Source organism: Crotalus tigris, unplaced genomic scaffold (genome assembly GCF_016545835.1).
Source record: "Crotalus tigris isolate CLP2741 ecotype Arizona unplaced genomic scaffold, ASM1654583v1 scf7180000017855.1216408, whole genome shotgun sequence".
NCBI lineage: Eukaryota > Metazoa > Chordata > Lepidosauria > Squamata > Viperidae > Crotalus > Crotalus tigris.
Window position 1 is genome coordinate 285,950 of NW_024096677.1, and position 26,771 is coordinate 312,720.

The following is a 26,771-nucleotide window of genomic DNA, read 5'->3' on the forward strand; positions in this document are numbered from 1 at the left end:
TGTAAATTATATTCTTCCCAATTCTGAAGGCCAAGATTTATAATTCTAACCAATATTATCTATCAAATACCTAAAAGCAAAGAAGACAATGAATCATTCATACAAAGCAAACTTGGTATTTAAATCTTTTCAGAATTCAACCTTAAATAACATCTATTATTCATTTGAGAGTTTACTTGAACTTATTTCAACAGCACTTCAAAGACTGAACTTATTTCAACAGCACTTCAAAGACTGAATATTCAACATATTTCATTTTAGATCAGAGGTCCCCAATCTTTTGGGTCCCAGGGACTGGTTCCATGGAGAAAGGTTTTTCCACGGACTGGAGTGTGTGTGGTTTTGTGTGCTGCCTGCATCTCACGGATGGGACTTTTCTTGTTTGTGCAGCCCGGTTGCTGGCATACTGCGGCCCGGTACCAGTCCACGGACTGGGGATTGGGGACCCCTGTTTTAGAGGACAGGATATGTATTATTATGTTTCAAGCCATGAAGTTGCAGGACCCGTCCAAAAAATTGGGCAGCCATTTGTCTGGTGGAACGGGACTATTAGGCTCTGACCCTTGGCAGCGCCCATTTCTCTCCTAGCTCCCTGCTGTAGCCGACCCACAGTGACCTTTCATCCTCTGCTTGTGCTCTTCTCCCACCAACGCCCCTCCCCCCAGTTCTTCACACCCAGCCCTTCATCCTGCCGATTCCCCAAGGCACATTTTTACTCTGGCGAGTTGCTGCATGGGACTATCTTGCCCTCCCAGCAGCTAATTAGGCAGTGTGCAGCTGCAGGTGGCAGTGATGCAAAGGCACTGCGGGGGGGAGGGGGGGGAGGCAGCAGGCAGTTGGGGGGGCGTGGTGCGCAGCTGGGCAGCAGGTGATTGCAGAAGCATTGGAAAAAGCCTGGGGAGGTGCACTTTTAATTTTTTTTTTGCCACTTGATGGTTGTTTCTCTCCTTGTCCAACCTACTCCAAATTCTCAGTTTTCTCAATTGAAGGATGGTTGTGATGTAGGGACCACATTCATTGCTGTGGCAGGACAGGAAAAATATCTTTCCATTTGGGAGAAAATCTTTGGGAAGAGGAGAGGATCATGAAACTGTTACTGACTGTTATTTCAAGATGTCTTAGACAGCAGAATCTTATACTCCTTCTTTCCTTCTCTTTCTTCTCTTCTTCCTTCTATTTCTTTTCCTTCCTTCCTGTCTCTCCCTCCTCCCTCTTCCTTCCTTCTTTCTTCACTGTTTTCCTTCTTTCTCCCTTTCTTCCCTCCCTTTCTTTTCCTTTTTTACATTCTTTCCAAGAAAGAAAGAAAAGAAAGAAAGAAAGAAAGAAAGAAAGAAAGAAAGAAAGAAAGAAAGAAAGAAAGAGAAAATTGACATAGCAAATATAGTTCTCAATTTAAACTGGAATAAAAATTTCCATTGCTAAGCCAGATGGCTATTCAATGAGTCACACCTGACTTTATGCCCTTTTTTGCCACAGCTGTTAGGTGAATCACTGCAATTGTTTAGTGACTTATGTGTTCCTTAAGCAAATATGGCTTCCCACATTGGCTTTGTTTGTCCAAAGCTGGCTGGGAAAGTCATGTAGACGGTGATCGCATAACCTGGGATGCTGCAATCATCACAAACACATGCCAGTTACCAAGTACTTGAATTTTGATCACATGACCATAGGGATGTGATGGTCATAAGTGCCAGGACTAGTCGTAAGTGTGCAAACTGGTTGTAAGTCACATTTTTCAGTGCCATTATAAAAAGGAACAGTCCCTAACCAAATGCTTGTAAATCAAGGGCTATCTGTAAAAGATCTGAGCTGGAGCCTCTAATTTTCATGTCTGGATCACAAGCCTCAAGCAAACCCAGATTAAGAGAAGAGCCTCTAAAATTTGCATTGCCAGCTTGAATGTCCCCAAGGGACCCAGTCAATTGTGCCAGACAGATTCCAGTTTAATCACAGGATCTTTTTCGAGATCCCTTAAAAAGTGTTGCAAAGAACACTTTTTCCTTCCCGGTTCCTGAATAAACAGTTTTAACAATCAGAGGGCTGGAACTGGCAGCTCAGAAGATATTTGGCATGAAACTGAAAAGTCTTGAATTTGGGAAAGCAATACCAATTTTGCAAAGTGGCTTTCTGCATGCACCCTAATACCAACCACAAGGCTAAAGGGAAAGGCCTTTAGTAAGGGGGGGGGGGTGTCAAGTCTTTGTATTGCATGCAAAAACAAATGACATTTAGTAATCCTCAAGTTCCGAACACAATTGAGCCCAAAATTTCTATTGCTAAGCAAGAAAATTGTTAAATAATTTTGCCCCATTTTACAACTTTTCTTGCCACAGTTAAGTGAACCACTGGAGCTGTTAAGTTAATAACTCAGTTCTTAAGTGAATCTGGCTTCCCCATTGACTTTGCTTGTCAGAAGTTCATAAAAGGGGATCACACAACCCAGGGACACTGCAACTGTCATAAATAATATAAAGTAAAATAGACCATACATGCCATGCCTACAATTCTGAGATCACCTGGTCTATTTTACTTTATATTATTTAGAACTTAGAACATTAGAGTTGAAAGGGACCTCTGAGGTCTTCTTGTCCAACCCCCTTCTTGAGCAGGAGACCCCATACTATTTCAAACAAATGGTTGTCCAGTGTTTTTTTGAAAGCCTCCAGTAATGGAGTATCCACAACTTCTGAAGGCAAGCTGTTCCATTGGTTTCTCTCACTGTTAGAAATTTCTCCTTAGTTCTAGGTTGCTTCTCTCCTTGGTTAATTTCCAATTATTGTTTTTTATCTTGCCTTTTGGTGCTTTGGAAAATAAGTTGAGCCCCTCAAATATTGGAACAGTGCTATCATGCCACCTCTAGTCTGTCAGGATCTCCATCATTAGCCTGGCACCTTGCAGGACTCCTACCCTCAAAGAGGAAGGGAAGGGGGAAGCATTTGGGGCAATCCACACCTGCGTATCAAATGGTGGGAAATAGGGAGGGGAGAATGGGAAGGGGGAAGTGACAACGGAAGAAGCCCAGATCACCAAACCGGCTTGTACCAGGAGACTCAAGGGGAAGTGCCAGGATCTGCCTGCTTTCCAGCTGATTGGCGCTTCTTTGCTTCTTCTGGCATTCACGGACCCGGCCAGAGCGAAGGGGAAGTGTAGAGGAATGCCAGCTCTAATCCTAGGGTGGTTCAAAATGCCAGCAGGCTGGCTGGGGGTTTTGTGGTGGAGACGTGTGAGCCTTCCTCCGTCTTCTTGAATCTGGCATTCACGGACCTGACCAGAGCGAAGGGGAAGCGGGATCAAAGCCGGATTCAAGAAGACGGACAAAGGCTCACATGTCTCCACCCCAAAAACCCCAGCCAGCCTGCTGGCCTTGCGGGTTAGATCTCGCAAAAACCGACCCAGCCGGAGCGAAGGGGAAGTGGGATTGAAGCTCTTCTTTCGGCTGCAAAGAATGTAGCCAGGCGGGATTCACTTGGGGGTTGCAACGCACCAAAGGGAGTCCGGCAGCTATGGCTCTTTCCCTGCCCCCGTGCGCTCCTCCGCTGCCTGCGCTCTCCATCCCCTGCAGAAGAACAGCAGCTGTGCTGGGCTCCCGGCTGCACCGAGCGCAATCACAAAAGGGAAGTGATTCAGCAAAGGAATCACCATCGAAGAAATTAAAACTGAGTGATGGAGGGAGGAAGGGAGGGAGGGACAATGAGAGGGAGAGAAGGACAATGGAAGGGAGGGAGGGAAGGGACAGAGGGAAGGAAGGAAGGAAGGAAGGAAGGAAGGAAGGAAGGAAGGAAGGAAGGAAGGAAGGAAGGAAGGAAGGAAGGTGTTATGTCCCGAGCCTTGCAAACGGGCTCGGGGCGTTTGCAGGCAGTCCCGGGCAGGTGCAAGCTGCCCGGGACCAGACAGACTGTCGCCAGCGCCTGTGCGCATGCGCAGGTTCTGGCGCGGGAAAAGTAACACATTGACCCGGGAATTGCCTATATAAGAAGCTGGGAGCTTTTGGGCGTTGCTGAAGCCTTCACCTGTAAGCTGAACACAGAATAAAAGAAAACCTGAGAACTACAACTGCTTCTCATGTCTGCTTTTCGCCAAGGACTCAACACTGGCGACGAAGGTGGGATGCCTTACATCGTCTGGAAAGGAAGAGTTGTAAGCTTACCCAAGTGAGTCCTGAGCGGCGGAACGGAATTGACTCGGCAGCTACCCGCCAATCCAGTGTGCATTCGGGGGTAGGCTGGCTGATAGACCCGTCTCCAGAAGATGGCAAAGGTTGGAAGGTTTTCGGAGTTCGACGTCTGACATCCAGAGCGGTGGGACTCCTACGTAGCCAGGGTGGAAAACTACCTCAAGGTGAACCAAGTGAGGGAAGATAGCTTGAAGGCTGCCACCCTGCTTTGTGTCTGCGGCCAAGACGTCTTCGAAATCGCAGAGAACCTTGCAGCACCTGTTCCATTAGAGTCTGTCAGCTACGCAGATCTAAAGAAGCTATTGAAGGAGCACTTCCAGCCCAAGATATCCGTCATCGCATGGCGCCACACCTTCGAGCAGAGGGATCAACGATCCGGAGAGTCGGCCAAAGAGTACATCGCTGCATTGAGGAAGGCCGCCAAGCACTGCGAGTTCAAGGACCTCGAAGAACGACTGAGGGACCGATTCGTGTGCGGTTTAAGGCATCGAGATTTACAACAGAGGCTTTTCGCCAAAGAAGACTTGTCTTTCCAAGATGCCTTAAGAGAGGTCACCACAGAAGAAGCAGCAGGCGGCGCCGTCAAGAGCATGCAGCCGATCAGGAACAGTCCAGATGTTGCATCCGTGCACCAAGAGGACGTCCAAGGGAACTCCGAGGAGGATCCGGACGAGGAAGTCGACCGCCTCCACCCCGCGAAGGAAGGGAATCAGAAAGGAAGCTCTTCAGCTCCCCTCAAGTGCATCGGCTGTGGAGGTCGCCACAGGAGAACCGACTGCAAGTTCCGCTCCGCTATCTGCCGGGCGTGCGGGAAACAAGGACATATTGCAGCTGTGTGTCTGGGCCGACGAAAGGTACAACCTCAGGAAGAACTGCGCCTGAAAGGTACCAGGGTCCCCAGCCAGAATAGGGTAGGTTTTTGCGCTTCGCGAAGGAGCATCTTCAGGACAGGCACACACAAGCCCATCAAGAAAAAGCTGTCACTCAAGGTGAAGCTACAAGGGGTTCCATTAACTATGGAACTAGACACGGGGTCTGCCCTTTCAATCATATCCTTACATACATTTAGGAAGATTTGTTCCGGCAGTGGAACTCAGGCTAAATTAAGGCCTTCTGACATTGTGTTAACAGACTTTCAAAATTTGAGAGTGTGTGTTAAGGGGGAGGCCACCCTTAACGTACAGTATAAGAATTTTGAAGGTCCACTAGACCTATTAGTAGTAGGGGGTGAACGAACGAGTCTCATAGGACTCGATTGGTTTGAAGCCTTGGGGATACACGTCACGGGGCTCAACAGCTTACAAACACTCGACCTACAGGAAGTCTGCAAAGAATTTGCAGATGTCTTCAGCCCCCAGCTGGGCACATTCAAGGGACCCCCTGTGTCCTTAAAACTAGACCCCACTGTCACTCCCATTAGAATTAAAGCAAGAAGGGTCCCTTTTGCTTTAAAGAGTAAAATTGACACTGAGTTAGACAAACTGATCCAACAGGGAATCCTAGAACCTGTTGATTCCAGCCCTTGGGAGACCCCCATTGTCACGCCTCTAAAGGCAAATGGGGACATTCGCATTTGTGCTGACTACAAATGCACTCTTAATAAGGCATTGCAGCAACATGCCTATCCTGTTCCTGTGGTCAGTCATATTCTGGCCTCCCTCAAGGGGGGGCGCGTTTTTGCAAAGCTTGACCTAGCTCAAGCGTATCAACAGCTGCCTGTTGATGATGATGCTGTTATAGCTCAGACTATTGTGACCCACAGGGGAGCCTTTAAGGTAAAAAGGCTACAGTTTGGAGTGAATGTCGCTCCTGGGATTTTCCAAAGCGTAATGGAAAACACACTACAGGGCATACCGGGGGTTTGCCCCTACTTTGATGATGTCTTAATTGCAGGAGACTCCACATACATTCTAGCTGAAAGGCTAAGGGCTGTTCTGTTAAGGTTCAGGAAAACAGGCCTCAAGCTCAAAAAAGACAAATGCAAAATTGGGGTGCCTTATACTGAATTTCTGGGGTTCAAAATTGATGCTGCTGGGATTCACCCCGCTGAATCCAAACTAACTGCCATTTTAGAAGCACCTAGGCCAAAGTCTAAGGCCGAACTTCAGGCCTTTCTGGGCCTCCTGAATTTCTACAATTCCTTTCTTCCACATAAAGCTAGTGTAGCTGAGCCTCTTCACAGGCTATTAGACAAACAAGCAGTGTGGCAGTGGTCACAAACACATGAGGCTAGTTTCAATGAGGTCAAGGCCTTACTCACTTCTAACAGTGTACTTGCACACTTCAATGAGTCCCTTCCTGTGTGCATCGCTTGTGATGCTTCCCCTTACGGGGTAGGAGCCGTCCTGAGCCACCTCAGGTCTGATGGAACTCAGGTTCCTGTTGCATATTACTCCAGAACACTGTCTTCTGCTGAGCGCAACTACGCTCAGATAGACAGGGAGGCTCTGGCTGTTGTTGCTGGAATTAAAAAATTCCATGATTTTTTGTATGGCAGGCATTTCACGGTCTTCACTGACCATAAGCCTCTGCTGGGACTGTTTACCACACGTAAACAAACTCCCCAAATCATTTCCCCTAGAATGCTTAGGTGGTCTATTTTTCTGTCTGCATATGATTTTTCCTTACTCCACAAGCCTGGGAAAGAAATGGGCCATGCTGATGGCCTCAGTAGATTGCCCCTGCCAGTAGTAGAAGCTGACCCTGCGCCAGCTGTCAACATTCTATCCATCCAAGCCTTGCCCGAGTCCCCTCTGAATGCCAGGGATGTCGCCGCTGAAACAGGCACAGATCACACACTTTCACGTGTCCTTTCTTGGGTTTTGTCTGGATGGCCTGAGCACTGCCCTAGTCCTGAGTTTCAGAGTTTCTGGTCCAAAAGGAACGAGTTGTCCACTTCTCAGGGTTGTCTGCTTTGGGGAAACAGAGTTGTCATTCCCACCTCAATGAGGACTAGGATCTTAGAGTCCCTCCACGAGGGTCATCCTGGCATTGTTCGCATGAAGGCCCTTGCGCGCAGCCACTTGTGGTGGCCTGGTTTAGATAAGGACATTGAGGCTAAGGTGCATGCATGCCACCTGTGCCAGCGCTCTCGCCCAGAGATGCCCCAAGCTCCTGTGCATAGATGGGAGGATACACAGTCCCCATGGTCTAGGGTGCACATTGACTACGCTGGGCCCTTTCAGGGCCAGTTCTTCTTGGTCCTCGTTGACAGTCATTCAAAATGGCTTGAGTTTGTACCTGTCTCATCCACCACCACTGCAAAGACTATCCAGGTACTGAGGGGGATTTTTGCTGCACACGGGCTCCCAGATGTCATCGTGTCTGACAACGGCCCTCAATTTACTTCCTCCGAATTCCAAGCTTTCTTACAGGCTAACATGATTCGTCATGCCACGTCTGCACCCTTCCACCCGTCCACCAACGGCATGGCTGAACGCATGGTCTGCATCACAAAAGACGCCTTGAAAAGACTCACCTATGGGGACTGGCATGACTTTCTCCTTTCTTACCGCACCACACCGTCCACTTCTACAGGGAGAAGCCCAGCTGAACTTCGCTGGGGGCGCAAACTTACTACGAAGCTTGACTGGTTGCATCCGGACAGACTGCCTTCGTCTACCTCACATCCTAGGGCACCTAGACAACTACTTGTGGGTGCCCCGGTTTGGACTCGCAATTACGGGCCTGGTCATACATGGGTCCCCGCTTCTATTTCCAGGGTCACAGGTCCTCTATCCTACGAGGTAGCCCTGGACAACGGTCGTGTCCTGCGCCGGCACATCGACCAACTCCGCCCTAGGCGGGATCTTCCAGCTGAGACTCCTGGGTCTTTTCCAGGGGGGGAGGGGGACCCTTTGGAGCAAAGGGAAGAGCACGAGCTGCTGCCCACCTCCAATGATGGAGCCACAAACGGCCCATTCCAAGATTCCGCGAGTGCCCCAAACAGGAATTCATGGGGCTTACCCAATCATCAGGCATTCACGCCTACTCCAGCCAGGGAGTCACCCCGGGGGCACAATCACTATCCATCTACACCACACAGCACTCCAGTCAGGGAGGATACCCGGGAGCGTCCCAATAAAGCATACCCCGCAAGAGAGCTGGCACATAATCCCCAGAGTTGGCCTGACCTTACCCCAAGTCCTACAGGGGGTCAAACATACAGGGAGGTGGTCGAGGAACCAAGTCCCGACCATAACACCTCTAGCCCAAATCAGGGAGCAACTGAGTTTTGGGAAGGCACAGAAACCTACACAAGCCCGGACATAGAACGGGGCTTAGGGGATGGACAGCCTCCTGACAGGTCTTGGACGGACCTAGGAGGTTCTACAGAGACGCCCAGCAGTGGCTATCACTTCAAGGGGCCCGAGGGCCTACAGCTAGGCGGGTCAACCAGGTCACAAAGTGACAGAAGCCCTGGCCTGACGAGCCCGGTGGGCAAGCAAGCAGGCCAGGCATTGGGGCACAGTCCTTGGAAGGCACCAAGGCATGATAAGGAGAACAGGCTCACGTCTCCCCTCAGTCAGGGAACACCTGTCAGAAACCCAGAGCTGAGAAGGTCACAGAGAGCAAGGAAATCTCCTAAGTACTTAGAGGATTACATAACCTTGCTGGCTAAACAAAAGCCAGTAAACAGTAGGAGCACTGGGGAATAGAACACTGCATCAAGAAACAATTGTATGTTGGTAGTAGTCTTAGCCCGGGGGAAAGGGGTGTTATGTCCCGAGCCTTGCAAACGGGCTCGGGGCATTTGCAGGCAGTCCCGGGCAGGTGCAAGCTGCCCGGGACCAGACAGGCTGTCGCCAGCGCCTGTGCGCATGCGCGGGTGCTGGCGCGGGAAAAGTAACACATTGACCCGGGAATTGCCTATATAAGAGGCTGGGAGCTTTTGGGCGTTGCTGAAGCCTTCACCTGTAAGCTGAACACAGAATAAAAGAAAACCTGAGAACTACAACTGCTTCTCGTGTCTGCTTTTCGGCAAGGACTCAACAGAAGGGACAATGGGAGAGAGGGAGGGAAGAAAGGCACCCGCCCCAGTCCCAGAGACCACCAGAGACCCATGGATTCCCCCCCACAGACATCCTGCAACCTGAGGGAGGGAAGGATGGACAATGGAAGGAGGGAGGGAAGGAGGAAGGGACAAAGAAGGAGGGAAGAAAGGAAGGAAAGAAGGAAAGGACAATGGGAGAGAGGGAGGGCACCCACCCCGGTCCCACCCCCCTCCATTAGAGACCCAGGGATTCCCCCCACACAAGCATCCTGCAACCTGAGTGATGAGCCCGCCATTGACTTTGTTTGTCAAAAAGTTGCAAAAGGTGATCACATGACCCTGGGACAGTGAATGTCATAAGTATGAATCAGTTGCCAAGCATCCAAATGTAAATCACATTACCCTGGGGATGCTGCAACAGTCATCAGTTGAAAATGGTCATAAGTCACTTTTTTCAGTGCCATTGTAACTTCGAACAGTCACTAAGCGAATTGTTGTAAGTCGAGGACTGCCTGTACTTTATCATTTTTTTTCCTTTTTGGGGGCGGGGGTCAGGTTTTTGACACCTTGCTGGATGAGTGGTGGTACCCGGATGTTGCCTTATCCTAAAAGTGGTACAATGGGTGAAAAGGTTGAAAAGCCCTGGACTAGATGACCCAAAAGTCTATTCCAATTCTAAGATTCTATTATTTGCTGTATTTAAAGAATCCTACTGTTTGACAATGTTTTAGAGACCTAACTTTCTTCAATGCTTTTTGACAAAGATACTACCACAAAATCAGAGCATAGCAATAAACTAATTAACAGCAGAAGTTGGGTTGCGCATTATTTACCATAAATTTGAGAACTGTTTTGGTGATACATCAAATAATTATAATACAGATAGTCCTCAACATACAACAGTTTGTTTAGTGACCATTAAAGTTACAATGGCAGTGAAAAAGTGACTTATGACCGCTTTTCACACTTATGACCATTGCAGTATCCTCATGGTCCCATGATCAGTAGTACAATGTTTAATTTCTTCTGATTCATATTTATGACGGTTGCAAAGTCCCAAGATTATGTGATCAACTTTTGCAACTTTCTGATAAGCAAAGTCAATGCGGAAGTCAGATTCACTTAACAACTGCAGTGATTCCCTTAACAACTGTGGCATGAAAAGTCATAAAATGGGGCAAAATTCACAACAAATGTTTCACTTAACAACATCAATTTTGAGCTCAACTGTTATTGTAAGTTGAATACTACCTATACTGGATGGGAGTAGTTGGTTTTGTTCCATCTCAATTTGTTATGCATTTTATAATTAATTGGTTTGGTGTGTTTTTATATATAATATTTGATGTTAGCCGATTTTGGCACAATCTATTATAGAAAAGTGGCAGAGAAATACCATAAACTAAACAAATATTCAGTGTGTTGAGCTCAAACTGAAAGACTTTGGTTGATTAAATCTGTCCAAATAAACTACTCCTAAAAAAACCAAAAAAAAAAACCCCTACCCAATTGTTTATAGGCAATCAAGCATTCAAAAGTAGATTCTTCTTCATTTAGAGCAGCGGTTCTCAACCTATGGGTCGTGACCCCATTTGGGGTCGATCGACCATTTCACGGGAGTCGCCAAGCAAGGCTGTCCGCCATATTTTTCCCCTTTTCCGGCGGGTGCCTTACCTGCCTTGGGCTGGGCCAGCAGGTGGCCCAGCCAGTGGTCGGCCTGCTCCATCTCTGCCGCTTGCCAGCTACGCCTCGGCCGGCGCAGGGGGCGGCACCACGCATGTGCAGCGCTCCCGGGCAGGGAAAGTCCTCGACATACGACCAGTTGGGTAGTCCTCGACTTACGACCGGTTTAGTCCTTGACTTACGACTGGTTTAGTCCTCGACTTACGACCGGTTGGGGGTCGCGGCATTAAAAAGGTTGAGAACCACTGATTTAGAGTGTTTTGCATTTATTCTAAACCAAAATCTGTACATACATCCCATAATATCACAGCTGAGCTAATGAGTCAGTAAAGTTTGGCAAGCACAAGTAGTTAGCAGTATATAGTTTTTAATCTAATAACAGAAGTAGATTTTCTGGTATTCAACGATAAATATATTTTAACATTTGCATATAACATTTGCAAATATAGACTTCTGTACAAAAATGTCAATTTCTATTTTATTTACACATTTGCAAACTGAAAAAAATTGTAAAATTACCTTATCTGTAAGGAGTCTAGTAAGATTTCTCTGTTTTCTGGAGTGGTACTGATCAAATAATTGACCCAGTTTTGCTGCCAGAATATGTTCACGGCTAAAGCAAGGATGATGCATGAATATTAATCCTGAAATATCAATATCCAACTGAAAGCAACTTTGTGGGTCATCATTTCCAACAATGTACTGGTTTGTAAGTCTCATTTTTAGAGCCTAAAATAAAAATTTAAGCAACTATATTCACACAGAGGTATGATAGAATAAGACTTCAGATCAAATATAATCAACTAATTTGGAGGCTTTTCTTTTCAGCCCAAGGCTTGAGTCTTTGGCTCATTTAACACATAATGAGATTAACTACAGCATACCAAAGACTAACAAAGTAGGAATAAATATTCCTTGATGCCTAAGGATAAGTTAAATATAATGTGAAGTTGACATTTATCAAGAACTTCTGAGCATGACCTCTGTTCAAAAAGGTAGTGGCTTCTCAAGGTGGAAATAAGGTCACAGACAAATGTCAAAGTAAGGCTACTTGCTCCATGTTTACTAGTTTCTAGGCCCTGTCCTGGGTGTTGTCAATCTTGGTACTAAAGAATAGAATTCTTTATTGGCCAAGTGTGGTTTGACACACAAGGAATTTGTTTCCGATGCATAAGCTCTCAGTGTACATACAAGTAATAGTGATAATCATGATCATATACAACATGAAAATACATTCATCATAAATCATGAAATTACAACACTTCATCATAAATCACAAGTGATAGTCATAGAGTACTAGCTAAGCAAACAACATAAATCATACTTAGGGTACAAAAAAAAATAAACAATATAAATTGTAAGATACAAGTAGCAAAGTTATAGTCATAAGAAGATAAGGATAGGTAATAGGAAAGATGAGAAGCATCATACCCGTGTTCTCCCAAAAATAAGACCGGGTCTTATTTATTTTTAAATTTTTTTGCCTTCAAGAGGCACCAGGTCTTATTTTCGGGGTAGGCCTTACTTCACCTCTGGCAGCGACAGCCCCACCCAGCCGGTCCACTTCTTCTGGGGCCAAAGTTCTACAGCTGCATTCGGGCCTGCATTTTGCAGTCAGGAGGCCTTTTCCAGAAGGCCTAAGCAGCCAAGTACCAAGCTATGGATTCAATCCATAGCTTGGTGCACAGCTGCTAAGGTCTTGCAGAACCGAGCTATGGATTCAAACCATAGCTTGGTGCACAGCTGCACAGGCCTTCTGGAAAGCCCTGTGGCTGAGAAATGGAGTCCTGGCTGTAGAACAGACCTCGGAAGAAGTGGGCTGGCAAGGAGAGGCCTGGCTGCAAGCTAAGTAGGTATGGGGTGGATGGAGCAACTTCACCCCCACCCCCACCCTAGCTTGATTTTTAGGGGTGTGCCTCGCCCCAAAATTAGGGCTTATTTTTTTGGGATAGGGCTTATATTAGGCCCACCCCCAAAAATCAAGCTAGGGCTTATTGTTGGTGTAGGCCTTACTTTTGGAGAAACATGGTAGTAATATAGTAGTAAGATGACCAACCGTCCTCCTTTAGGGAGGACAGTCCTCCTTTTTTAAGTTCTGTCCTCCCTCAAAAAGTGTCCTCCTACATGTCCTCCTTTTCGATATTTGAAGACTAATCTGCAGGGCTTTTTTTTTCTCATAGGATGCTCAGAATTGCGTTCCAGTACCTTTTTTGATGGTTTTTTTTCAACTTTTGCATGAACTGTGCTACTCCCCCTATTGGCTTTCAAAAGCCAATAGGAATTGCTGCTGAGTGTACCAAAACACCCGGCCAGCAAACTTTGCCCCTGTAAGTTGTCTGCAGCAAAGGCGAATTGGCAGGAACTTTGCACCCCTCCTGCTACCCAACTACACCATCTCCTAGTTAGTCCCAAAGATACCTGGAAGAGACTGGAGCGGAGACGCCACTCTTGATCTTCGGCCCTGCTAGGGCAATAATGGCTGCAGGCGCAAGAGGCAGGGGCAGAGGGGCTGCTGCGGGCGGGGGTGTGTGAGGGGCGGTGGTGGCTGGTTGCCCCCCGTGCTGTGGGAGCCGCAGGGCCTGCTCTACACAGGGCTGTGCAGGGTGGGCGGTGGTGCTGGTGAGGCGGCTGCAGGTGGGGTGTGTTGATGGCGGGCTGCCCCCCTGGCGCAGCTGGTGCTTTGGGAGCCGCGGGGCCTGCTCTACATGGTGGGGCAGCAGTGCTGGCGGGGCGGCTGTGGGCGGGGGCGCGGCATGTAAGCATAATTACAATATAAAATGTTATTGTTACAAATGTTTTTTTATTATGCATGTATCATATTATAGTGTATTCTGTATTATTGTTGCAATGAATAAAATGTTTCTTTTATTTATGATAATTTTTCTTCAATTTATTTATGTCCTCCTTTTCATTGTAAAAAAGTTGATCACCTTAATAGTAGCCATTTCTACTGAAAAGGAAGCTTTGGCCTTTTATGGAGGCCCATGGAATAAAGCCATAAATAAAACCTTGACTGAAGAATCAAGTGCATATTATGCTTCTGTTTTATAAAATGTCTGGTCTCAACCTGGATGAGCTGACATCTGGCAAATGGGGTTACAGAATAATATGGAATAACTGAGTTGGAAGGGAACTTGGAGGTCTTCTAGTCCAACTCCCAGCTCAAGCAGGAGACCATATACCATTTCAGACAACTGGCTGTTCAATCTTTTCTTAAAAGCCTCCAGTGATGGAGAATCTATAATTTCTGAAGGCAAGCCATTCCATTGGTTAATTATTCTATTAGGAAATTTCTTCTTAGTTCTTGGTTACTTCTTTCCTTGATCAGTTTCCACCCATTGTTTCTTGTGTTGCCTTCTGGTACTTTGAAAAATAGGTTAAGTCTATCGAGATCCATCTGGATCTTGAACCTATTTTCTGGGGTGTTGGCTATTCCTGCCAGTTTTGTGTCATCTACAAATTTGATGAGTTCCCTGATCTAAATAGTTTATGAAGATGTTGAAGAGTACAGGGCATAAAGAACCTAGGGATATTCCATTGCTTACTTGCCTCCATGTAGATGTAATTCCATTAAAGATTACACGTTGAGTGCGACTTGTCAGCTAATTACAAATCCATCTGGTGGTGATGTTGTCTATTCCACACATTAGCTTAGGAAGAAGTAGGTCGTGGTCTTTGTCAAATGCCTTACTGAAATCCAGGTATACTATGTCCACAGCATTTCGCTGGTCCACTAATTTAGTCACTATATCAAAGAAAAAAATAAGATTTGTTTGACAGAATCTGTTTTTTACAAACCCATGTTGGGGTTCTGATTACTTTGCTTGCTTCTAGGTGTTCGCAGATCTTTTGCTTGATTATCTTTAACAGGAGCTTCCCATGTATTGATGTCAAGCTGATTGGTCTGTAGTTTTTTTTTTCTTTTTTGAAGATGTGAACCACATCAGCTCTTTTTCAGTCCTCTGATAGTTCCCCAGTGCTCCAGGATCTTTGAAAAAATATGGTTCAATAGTTCTACTATCACATCTGCCAGATCCTACAGAATTCTGGGATGTAATCCACCAAATCCTGGTGATTTATATTCATCAAAATCGGACAGGTGTTCTCTGACCATTTTCTTGCTTATTTTAATTTGTGTGCCTATCTTTTTTATGATTATGTTTTTGGTAGGTTCAGCTGTGTATTATCTTTTTGCATGAAGACATATGCTAAGCATGAATTAAGTAGCTCTGCTTTCTCTCTGCTGCCTGTTACTTCATTTACTCATTAGTGGACTTGATTGTTGCCTTGACTATTTCTTGTTTTTTATATGTTGAAATTTTTAAAATTATTTTTGACATTTGTTGCAAATCTTACTTGATTCTGAGAATTTGCTTTCCTGACTTCATCTTTGCAAGTTCGGGCTATTTGTTGGTATTATGCCTTAGTTAAGTGTCCTTCTTTCCATTGTTTTCTACTTATCCTTTTTGTTTTTCAGTTTTTCAGAGATTTCCTTGTGTAACCATGCTGGTTTCTTCTTGGATTTCTTGTTTTTCTTTTTCAGTAGTATTGAGCTGAACTGGGCTTTTATAATCATATTTTTCAGAGTTTCCCAAGTTTATTGAGTTGTATTCCTCTTTAAGATTTTCACCATAGAATCCTTCCCAATATCTCTTTAAGTTTGTGGAAATCAGCTCTTTTAAAGTCTAAGATACTGGTTTGATTAGGTTCTTTTGTTTGTGTTTGCATTACATTGAATTCCAATATGACATGGTCACTCTCCCCAAAAGTTCTGGCAACTTCAACCCCCTCTATCACTTCTTCTCTGTTAGTAAGAACTAGGTCCAGTATAGCTGTCCCTCTAGTTCCTTTCTCTAACTTTTGGATGACAAATTTGTTGGATAGGTCAGGAACCTATTCGATCTCCTACTTAATGCAGAGTTTGTCTCCCAGTCAATGTCAGGGTAGTTAAAATCCCCCATTACTACTGTGGCATATTTCCTATATTGATTTGTTAACTGGTTAGCAAAAAGCCATTTATCTCTTGTGCTTGATTAGGTGGCCTGTAGTATACAACTGTCACATTCTTTTTTCCTTTTACAGTATATGGACCCATATGCCATCTAGGAGGCTTTCATCCTTGGTTTTGTGCATTTCTGTAGATATGTAGTGATACTGTATCTTACATATATTACAACTCCTATTTTGTTTGGTTTGTTTCTTTTGAACAGTTTGTATCCTTCAATCAGTACATTCCAGTTATGAGTTTCATCCCACCAAGTTTCAGTAAAGGCAACTATATCTGATACTTGTCCTCGTGTATTAAAACTTCAGGTTCACCCTGTTTGTTTCCCAATTGTTGAGCATTTGTTTATAGGCATTTGAGTCCTTTATGGCTGACCCTGCGTATGCTTCCTATATCTCTTACTTTATTTCTGACTTTTTTTTCTTCCCATCACTCCCTACCTCATTGTTTGCTTGTTTTAAGGTTTATGCTTGGGATTAGGTCCTAAAGATCCTAAGGATTGGTCACCTTCCCCCTCAATTTTAAAGCCCTTTGTCAACTCTACAAATGAGCACGGCTGCAGCCATTTCCCTTCTCATTCTAAGTTGCCACATAGAATGGGGGGGGGGAAGGGTTGCCCAGGTGTTTCATTAGTCAAAATAATCTTTTGCCCCATGGGAACCAAGATCATCGGCTGCTCCCAAGACTAGGGACTAGGCATTACAGAAAAAGTCCACCAAATAATCATATTGGGGAACATAGTTGCTTGCATAGTTTTATGGGTGGGACATTTAACTTTGTATTGGGAAATTGTTATTTGTGTATTCAGACTCGGTTTCAGTCTTGACCGTGCCAATACTTGGTAGCTGATAAACATGTTCTTTGAGAAATTTGCAAGCCTCGGAGTTCTGCTTTATCCGTCTCTGTCTGTCGGAACCATGACATTAAACCAAGTCTCATAAAGCTTCATTTTCTTGGGGGACTGGATCCCGATCGCCTACCGGCTTACTTTTGGAAGAGTGGTAAAGACTTGGTGAAAATTTGAAATGGAGGAAAAGAGTGAAACTGCTGCTAGCTACAATGGAACTCCATCTGTCGGCGTGCAGGCTGGCGTTCCAGTCACTAAGGAGGTGTCATTGGCAGGGGCTTGGCCGAAGGCCAGGTTAATCCAACCTGGGAAGCTGGTACTGCAGGAAGGAGCTATAATCCTGGTGGACCTCTGTCAAACCGAGGCTACCCCTCAGCACAGGAGCACTCCTGTAACCACCGGAGAGGAGCTCCTATTGCTGCCATCTCTGGGTTCTTCATCTGTGGACTGCAAGAAAGGAAAGAGGTCGATGGGATGGGACTCCGGAGAGTGGAGGTTCCAGTCCATGGTCCACAGCCCCTCACTTGAACAGCTGAAGGAGAAGCTTGGCAGGCTGGAGGTAAAGGATAAAGGATACCATTCCCATTGCCCAGGAGGTGGGTGCCTTGGAGGCGGAATGCTAAGAACTACCCAACTCCCCCCTCATCTGAGTCCCAGCCCGACCACTGGAGCCTGTGCCGTTTCACCCTATATCCCAGCCAAGATCGCTGCCATGGTCTCAAGATGCCAGTTCAAGAGCCCAGTCAAGGGAAGTCAGGAGAGTGGTTTGGCCATGTTCCCAGGACCAACAAGCTGTCCAGCAGCAGGTGCAGGTTTGAGCCGCCTCCCATCAAACCCATCTTTGATGGGGACCCCAAGAGGTTAACCTTCCTAAATCAGATGTGGGCTCATTTAGATCGCTATACTTATGCCTACCTGGGTGGTGTTATGATGGTGGATGCTGTGGTGGCAAATTTAGAGGGGGAAGCAGCTGGGTGACCAACCTCCACAATGAAGGGGCTCCTGAATTGCATGATGTTAATCTATTCATGGGGTTGTTTTGAAGATTAATCCCAGGCCCTTCTGGCTGAGAAAGAGATCCACTGTCTGAAGCAAAGAGGCCACCCCACCAAGGAATTCATTTGTGAATTCAGAAAAGTTGCTGGTCAGCTGGGGCAGTGGCCAGAATGGTCACTGATCAACTACTTCAAGCAGGGGCTAGACTATGACTTACTTTCAGCCTGCATCATTCGGGATTTTCCTAACCTATTGTGTGAATGGTACAGCATGGCATTGAAGCTAGACATCAAGTTGGATCACCCCAGAAAGTCAAGCACAGATGAGCCCAAGCCACTGCGCATCCAGGAGAAACACCTTTTTGGCCAACATTCCCAAGCCACTGTGACCACCAGCTTCTCCCAAGCACCAGCCAGGATTCCTGTCAAGTGCTATGATGCAGTCAGATGGGTCACCATGCTGTGGAGTGCCCATCTCCTAAACCTCAACCAGGAGCATGCAAGTTGCCACCACAAAGCTGGCAAAAGCTCCCAGAGGGGGAAGAGAAAAGACAAACTGGGCACATCAGGACCCGATCACTGAGGCCTCACCTCCCACCAAGCTCAAGGCCAAAACCTGATCCGAGCCACAGCAGATGCCGGCACCTTACGACAGTGACAAGGAAGGCAAGGAGGACCCCATGGTGAGTCAACCCATTCCTGCCTTTGCCATTCCCGCCAATAGTCCCCAAAACGGGGCCGTATGATCTTGAATGTCCTAATAGACTCATGGTGCACTTGATGTTTAATTAACCTACCTACCATATCAAACTGGGCATTCGAGTCAAACTACTGCCCCGTCGGTTTGAGCAAGCCGACGGGTCCCTCATCAGAGATACCCCTGCCATGCACCTAGCAGAACCTGTGCATTTGGAAATGGGTCGGCATTGGGAAATCATCCGTTTTGTGGTGCTTCCAAAGATGACTGAAGCAGTAATTCTGGGACTAGCGTGGATTGATAAATGGTGTCCTAATATCTGGTGGGAGGAGGGAATGCAGAAGTTAAGATTGGGGACAGGACTCCTCCCACCTGCTGCTAATGATAACATAAAGGCACTTGCCATCAGCGAAATTCAAGGGGAGCCCTGTGAAACCCTAAAGACTGTAGCCAAAAAGCTGCTGAGGATTCAACTTGTCCCAACTGAATACCGTGATTTGGCGGAAGCATTTAGTGAGAAGGAATGTGACATCCTCCCCCCCCCCACTGGGCTACAGACTGTGCCATTGAAATTCTGCCTGGTGCCAAGCTCCCAAAATCAAAGATGTACTTTATGATGCCCAGAGAGATGAAAGAACTTACATTGATAAAAACTTAACTCGAGGTTTCATTCAGCCAGCCAAATCATGCATAGCTGCACCCATGCTATACAAGAAGAAAGATGTGTCACTTAGATTATGTGTTGATTTTAAAGAGTTAAACGCTGTCAGTAGAGCGCACCTCCTCCTCTGATGAAGGACATATTAGCCCTTCTGGCTAAAGGAAAAATCATTACCAACCTGGATTTAAAAGAGGCTTATTAACGAATCCGGATTAAGGAAGGGGATGAGTGGAAAACTGCCTTCAATTGCTCTTTGGGAAGTTTCCAATTTAAAGTGATACATTTTGGGCTGCAGGACCCCCCGGCTATACTCATGCAATTGATAAATCAAGTGCTCCATGATAAGTTATACAAGGGTTTTTTAGTTTATCTTGATGACATCCTTCCATCCATGGAAGAACACATCAAATTGGTCCATGAGGTGCTAAAGAGACTGTTAAAAGCCAAACTATATGCAAAGCTGTCAAAGTGTGAATTTCACCAGACACATCTTGATTATCTGGCGTATCAGATTTCAAATGAGGGGATAGAGATGGACCCCGCCAAAGTAGAAGTGTACTAGAATGGCAACCTCCACAAACCCGTAAGCAACCTCAAAGCTTTCTGGGTTTTGCCAACTCTTAGCGTCAATTTATTCCCTCTTTTGCGAAGATAACCATGCCAACCACTGATTTACTCAAAACAGGAAAAGGAGGGAGAAAGCTCCTTGTCAGCTCCTTGTCAGCCATTGCAGTGGTCATTAGAATACCAAGCTGCATTTGAGAAACTAAAAGAGACTCTTTGCAGCTGAACCAGTTCTTAAGCACCCTGACCCTGAACAGCAATTCATCATTCAAGCCGATGCGAGTAACATGGCCCTGGGGGCTGTTCTCTTACAAAAAAAACACAGGGGGGAATTACAACCCTGCGCTTATACTTCCCGAAAATTAACTGACACTGAGAGGAGGTGGGCTGTTTGGGAGAAAGAGGCTTTTGCAGTTTGGTGGGCATTGCTAACATGGTGTCATTTCTTCGAGGGGGGGGAAATACCTTTTGAGGTATTTGGACTGATCATAAGAATTTGGAGGCTCTGAAAACCCCATGCAAATTATCCCTGAAGTAAGTTCAGTGGGCTCAGTACTTTAACCATTTTAATTTTACCTTAAAATGTTTTCCAAGGGATAAGAATTTTTTGGCTGATGCTTTATCTAGAATGCCTCAGTTAAAGAGCCACCGAAAGGAAGTAATTAACTCCATTATTTCTCTGCCACAATCTGCTTCTCAAATAATAACCAGATCGCAAACACAGTGACCACCTGCCTGTCCTGACAATTGCTTACTGAAGGAACTAAAAGAGAAATTAGAGAGTGACACCTGTTTCAAAGAAAACAAATCTATTTTAACCCTAAGGGGGGGACTAGCCTGGAAGGGCTCTAAATTGTACCTCCCACATGGCCTCAGATTTCAAGCATGTCACTTTGGATTTTTTGAAAACATTGCATCTGGTGTGAAGGCAATTCTGGTGGCCAGGGATGAAAAAAGACATTGAGAGTTATGTTAAGAGTTGTGCCACCTGTGTTGCCATGAAGAGACATTCTGGAAAACCCCCAGGATTGCTGCAACAAGTTGCTGATCCTTCCCAGCCTTGGGAGAAAATAGCCATGGATTTTATAGTGGAGTTGCCTGAGAACAAGGGAAACACTGTAATATGGACTGTGATTGATCTATTTTCCAAACAAGCACATTTCATCGCTTGTTCGGGACTTCCCTCTGCCCAGAAGCTGACCAAGCTGTTTTTGAAAAACATATATTGACTCCATGGAGCCCCAAAATGGATTATTTCTGACAGGGGGATCCAGTTTACTGCTAAACAGATTGGGTCGACTCAGGGGCTTTTGTCGGTTTTTCACCCGAGTACAAATGGAGAAGCTGAAAAAGCTAATGCAATGGTGGAACAGTACCTCAGATGTTATGTTAATTACCAGGATACTAATTGGGCTGACCTCCTGCCTTTCGCAGAGGTAGCCTACAACAATACTGTGCACAGTAGCACTGGTCTCACCCCATTTAAAATAGTAATGGGCCAAGATTTTGTGCCTATGCCTGAATACCCACAGGAGCCTCCTACTTCCCAGACTTTGGATCAATGGGTGAAATCTTTCAAGGCAGTTTGGGTGAATGTGAAGAAAGCATTGGCCAAAGCTACCAAGGTTTACAAGGAGCAAGCAGTTAAATGACGCTCCACTCAAAAACCTTTTATGTTGGGCAATTAGTTTATCTTTCAACAAAATATTTAAGGTTAAAGTTACCCAGCAGAAAATTGAGGCCAAAGTTCCTTGGTCCTTTTCCCATCACCAAGATCATAAACCCTGTTACAGTGGAATTGAAACTTCCGCGATTGTTGGGAAAAGTTCATTGTATTTCATTGTAGTCTATTGAAATCTGTGTCTGAATCCTCTTTAAGACCTATTCCAAAGAAACCACCGGGTCCAGTAGTGGTAGAGGGGACACACATTATGAAATAAAATGAATTCTTGATTCTAGGTTGTATAAGGGAAAGTTACAGTACCTCATTCAGTGGAAAGGCTATAACCCCTGTCAGAAGCTACATGGGTGAAATGTACCAATGTGAAAGTGCACAAATTAATAAATTTTTTACGATAAATATCCTCACAAGCCTCAAGGAAATACTTAACCTATTTTTTGCTTCTCCTACAGGAGATTCTTTCTTTTTGAGAAGGACCGACTGTCAAATCTACAAATGAGCATGGCTGCAGCAATTTTTCCTTCTCATTCTAGGTTGCCACATAGAATGGAGGGAGGGGGTTTGCCCAGGTGCTTCGTTAGTCAAAATAATCTTCTGTCCCATGGGAACCAAGGTCATCAGCTACTCCTGAGACTAGGGCCTCGGTGTTGCATAAAAAGCCCGCCAAATAATATTGGGGAATGTAGTTGCTTGCATAGTTTTATGGGCAGGACATTTAGCTTTGTATTGGGCAATTGTTACTTGTGTATTCAGACTTGGTTTCACTTTTGACCATGCCCATACTTTGTAATTAATAAACATGTTCTTTGAGGAATTCTCAAGCCTCGGAGTTCTGCTTTATTTGTCTCTGTCGGAACCATGACACCCTGATCCTAGGACTTGTGTGGTTCAAAAAGTAAAAACCCTGCCTAGACTGGTAGCAAAACTGGATGAAGATGTGGAAGAAACACTCTGATAAGAAAACTGCTATGAAAGTTGAAAAAGTGCTAAAAAAGTGCCCATGAGCAACTAATTAGAAAAGCAAAAGTTGAAGGTCAGGGCAAAACCTAGGCGGAAAAGGGGCCAAATCCATTGTTCCTAGTGAGGACTGCAATCTGGCCAAGGAGTTCAGTGAAATGGTGTCTGACATGCTCTCCCCTCACTGCCACACAGACTGTGCCATTGCAATTGTCCCCAGGGCCAAACTACCAAAACCTAAAGTTTACTTGATGATGCTCCGAGAACTGGACAAGCTCCTGTCATTCACTGACAAGAATTTGGCCAAGAGTTTCATTCAGCCGGCAAAATCATGCATTAGAGCTCCTATGTTTTCCGTGAGACTAGAGATATAGCTTGCTTAATTTATGCTTAGATTACCTCGACTTGAATGCGATCTGTGTGGAGAATGTGTATCAACTGTGCCGATACTTCGTAACTAATAAACACATTCTTTGAGGAATTTGCAAGCCTTGGAGTTCTGCTTTATTTGTCTCTGTCTGTTGGAACCATGACACCCTTCTTGTAAGTTGAGCGAACTATTTTCCGAATACATTCTTCCCAGTTCTTGTGAGTGCAGCCCATCCCTTGCCAGAAGCCTTTCATGTAGGTAATGCAGACCCTGGTCTATGATCTAGGTGATGCTGGCTGGGGAGTTCTGGGAGTTGAAATGCACACATCTTAAATTTCCCAAAGTTGAAAAACACTGAATTGGGCAGTGATCTGTATTCAGCCATTCTGCACTGAGGCATCTAACAACATACAATAACGAACTTACCTTTTTATAAACGATCACAAGGTCCATCTCTTGGTCTCCCTTTGTAAGAAACAATGGAGGCCTTGTAAGGGATTGTTTAACAGGATTGGTCAATGCTAAAATTTGACCATCATCTCCAAACCACTTTTTCCCCTGCAAAATAGAGGACATAAAAACATTTTAATTTTGCCAGAAGTATCTTGTTAAAACTATACCATTCTTCAGAAAATGAAAGTTAACAATCAATAAGAAATTAAGCTTTGGTTCCAGTCTTACCTGATTTTTTAAAATCTCCTTTGATTATTTTTCATGTAATGGGAAACAGGAATGTAAATCAGCTACTATTATGATTAGTTTCTAAACAGGTACTAGTTTTAGTGTTTCTATTACTTTCAGATACGTTTGTCAACGTTGCTAATATTGGATGTTCCTGCTCTGACAACTGATGAAAATGCAGCCATTTTCTCTTCTCCTTTAACATGCTTTTCTTTACTTTTAGAATTCAGGTGCAATGGGGAGGGTTGGGATTTAAGCTCAGTTAGCCATAATAATAACGCTGCCATGGGAACTCAAGGATGAGCTGATAATGTTTTGGTGGGCTGAGGAGTGAGGAGAAAGCCCGTGCTTGAAGCTAATTGGGGAATGTGTTTTATGACAGTTTATTGGGGGGTGGGAATTGTACTTTGTTACTTTGTATCAGGGGGAAGGGAATTTAGTTTTTGGGTTCAACTATGTAGTGCCGATAGTTTGTTTCCCAAATAAATGTTCTTTAAGGAAGAATTTTGCCTCGAAGTTCTTTTGATGGGTTTCATCTATCGGAACCATGACAACGTTGCTATTTTTATTGCATTGATTATTGTTATGCATGTTTCTTATGAAGTTTCTTTAACAAAGAGTAGTATGCAAATATTGTAAGTAAAATGACTTTTCTTTTTAAAAAAAGGTAGCATCACCTCCATATCCAGGAATATGTCAGACTTTCCAATGAGTCTTCTTAAAAATAGAAGATGGTTGGATTCTAGTTTTTGAGTCAGAAATGTATCAGTTGGCCCAGAAGAAAGACAAACGTGGCATAGAGAATGACAGAAAGAGGCTGCCTTCTAGTAAGCTGATGTTCATGACTTTCCCGGCAGCCATTTTGTGATCTGCTAGCCCATGATGGCAGCCATTTTTTGAGGTCCCTAAGAACATGTTCTTAAAATCCCAATGGTCACACTAATTTCAAAGGTTTTGGGAACAATGAAGTAATGGCAATAATTCTGAAAAGTTTATATATGAACCCCTTATTTGAGAATAGTCAAACCCAAGATATACAGTATTTAACCTTTATTTCTATGCCCCAGAATTCTTGGAATTTTCCTGAAGTCAGACATTTCACTTTAGGTATCTACTCTTCTGTCAAAAGAGAAAAATCCCACCTTGGCAAACAGTCAAAGAAGGAAGTGACTGCAGAGGATGGATTGGGATGGGCTGAGATGGGACAGACTCAGATTCTGAAGGATCTTTCCCCTTCCCAAAGTTTTCAAGGCTCCAACATCATAACAGCCAACTCCTTGCTATCAAGCTCACCCCAATACCTTCAATACCTTCAATGGAGGGATAGAATGACTAATTTAAAAAAGTCATTAAAGGATAGAAATTGGCATTTGTCTCTCTGTTCACATTTCCATTCTGCTGAGCTGTACAGAAGTGATTCTAGCATTCAGCCCTATTACTTACAGTGCTTCAGTGGAATGGAACAACTCACAGTGGCCAGGTTGACGTGTATGGGTGAGTGTGGCCAGGTGGATGCAGCTGGATTGGTGCAATTGTGGGCACCACCAGATGGGCATGGCTGATTGGGTGTGGCCAGATGGGCATGGCCAGGTGGGTGCAATGGGTGGGCATGGCTGAGTTGGCATGGAATAAGTCGCAATGGCTAACTGAACATGGGGACAACTTGGCGTCCTTGCTTCCCTGAACTGCCGGTAGCCAAACATGTGCACACAAACACACACATATACAAACAAAATCCCATTTCCAGTTTGGGGATTTTTATCCACATCCGTGCTGGGAAATTGTCAATTGCTACTAAGTGCTCACTCGCACACACCCACACATACACTGTCATGTCTCTGTCCGAGCCTGAATCGGAGGAGGAAATGGAGTCAGCACAGGACCCTGTTGAGGCCCAGGAGGGGGTGTCTGTGCCTTCGGAGGACTGTAGGGAGACGCAGGCTGAGGCAGGCCAGGGTCCTTCAGGTTTGGAACAGGGGAGGCAGAGTTCAGGCAAGGAGTAAACCCCCCCCACCCAATCCTAGAGCAAGGAGAGCAGAGAGGAGGAGAGAACAACAGAGGCAGTCTCAATTGCTCAGGAGGAGAGCGGCCCACCCCACTCCACAGGGCACACCTGGGGATTAAGATTTAAGGAGACATTGTGGGGTGGGGCATTTGCTGGGAACAAACGTGGTATCTTGAGATAGTTGTGAATTGTGCTCTTGTCTTTGTTTAACCTGGACATTTTGAATTCTGGACCGGTTGGTTTCCTGCTTCATGACCACAGACTGCATTTCTGAGTCTCTTCTTGCAGTCTGCAGGCAAGCTGAGAGTTAAAAGGACTCATTATGTTTCTGTTTTGTTTTCTTGTTATCTGTCTTGCCTTGAGGACATTGTAAACTTCTCCAGCTATATTGAAATTGCCTTTAGCCAGAGGTAGCTGAAAGGAAGATGTGTGTGTGTGTGTGTGTGTGTGTGTGTGTGTGTGTGTGTGCTTTGGCTGAACTCTTGCCAGCATATGTGGGAGCTTTTGGGGAACATTGGCAGTGATTAAAGGACTGTTTCTTTTGCCAGCTGACTGCTTTGCCTCTGTTCGGGGCCCTAGGTCATCTCACACACATACACACACACACACACACACCCCATTCTTAATTTGGGGAATTTTATTCACAGACCTGGGAAGCTGCCAATTGTGCCTGGGCTCCAGGAGAAGAACCTCGTTTGTCAATGTGCACTCATGTACACACACACACACACACACACACACACACACACACACACACACACCATTCTAAGTTTGGAAACTTTTATCCAGAGGGCTGGGAAGTTGTCAATTTCACCCAGATTTGGGGAGTAGGACCTCTCCTTTGTCATGTTGGGTGCGTGCACGTGCACTCACACACCCTTCTGAGCTTGGGGACTTGCCTCATTCTGGCAGTAAGATGCAGATCATGGACAGCAGGGAACAGCTGAGAGCCATCACAGGAAACCTAAAGTTTGGTCTGGAGGAAGTTTGCAAAAGGAGGTACTGTTAATCAAGGTGTGGAAGGAAAACAGTTTATAAAAGTCCCCAAGCTCAGAACAGTGTGTGTATGTGCATGTGTACACAGCATGCCAAAAATGAAGTCCTTCCCTCCAAGCCCAGGTGCAACTGGCAGCTTCCCATCATGAATGCAGATAAAAGTCACTAAACTCAAAATGAGGTATCTGTGTGTGCCATGCGTGAGCACCCAGCACACCAAAGGAGAGGTTCTTCTCCCCAAGCCTGGGTGCAATTGGCAACTTCCAAGCACAGATACAGATAAAAGTCCCCAAACGCAGAATGGCACTTCTGTGTCTTTGTGTGTGCATGCCTGCCTGCACATCATGCCAAAGAGGTCCTTCTCCCCACACTTGGGAGTGATTGGCAGTTTCCCAACATGGATGCAGATAAAAGTCCCCAAACATGGAATGGAGTGTCTACATGCTTGTGTGTATATGCACG

The 26,771-nt window shown here is 45.3% G+C and overlaps 1 protein-coding gene across 7 annotated transcripts in view; it reads right to left on the reverse strand.

The window, feature by feature from the left end:
• CC2D2A (coiled-coil and C2 domain containing 2A) overlaps positions 1-26,771 on the reverse strand; it is a 226,121-nt gene that overhangs the window by 114,637 nt on the left and 84,713 nt on the right. For all 7 annotated transcript variants that reach the window (XM_039343481.1, XM_039343479.1, XM_039343478.1 and 4 more), the window contains 2 exons: positions 23,054-23,185; positions 11,370-11,579 (listed from right to left, as the gene is read on the reverse strand). In XM_039343481.1, coding sequence (XP_039199415.1) covers positions 11,370-11,579; positions 23,054-23,185 — 342 coding nt within the window. The remainder of the gene's footprint in view (positions 1-11,369; positions 11,580-23,053; positions 23,186-26,771) is intronic.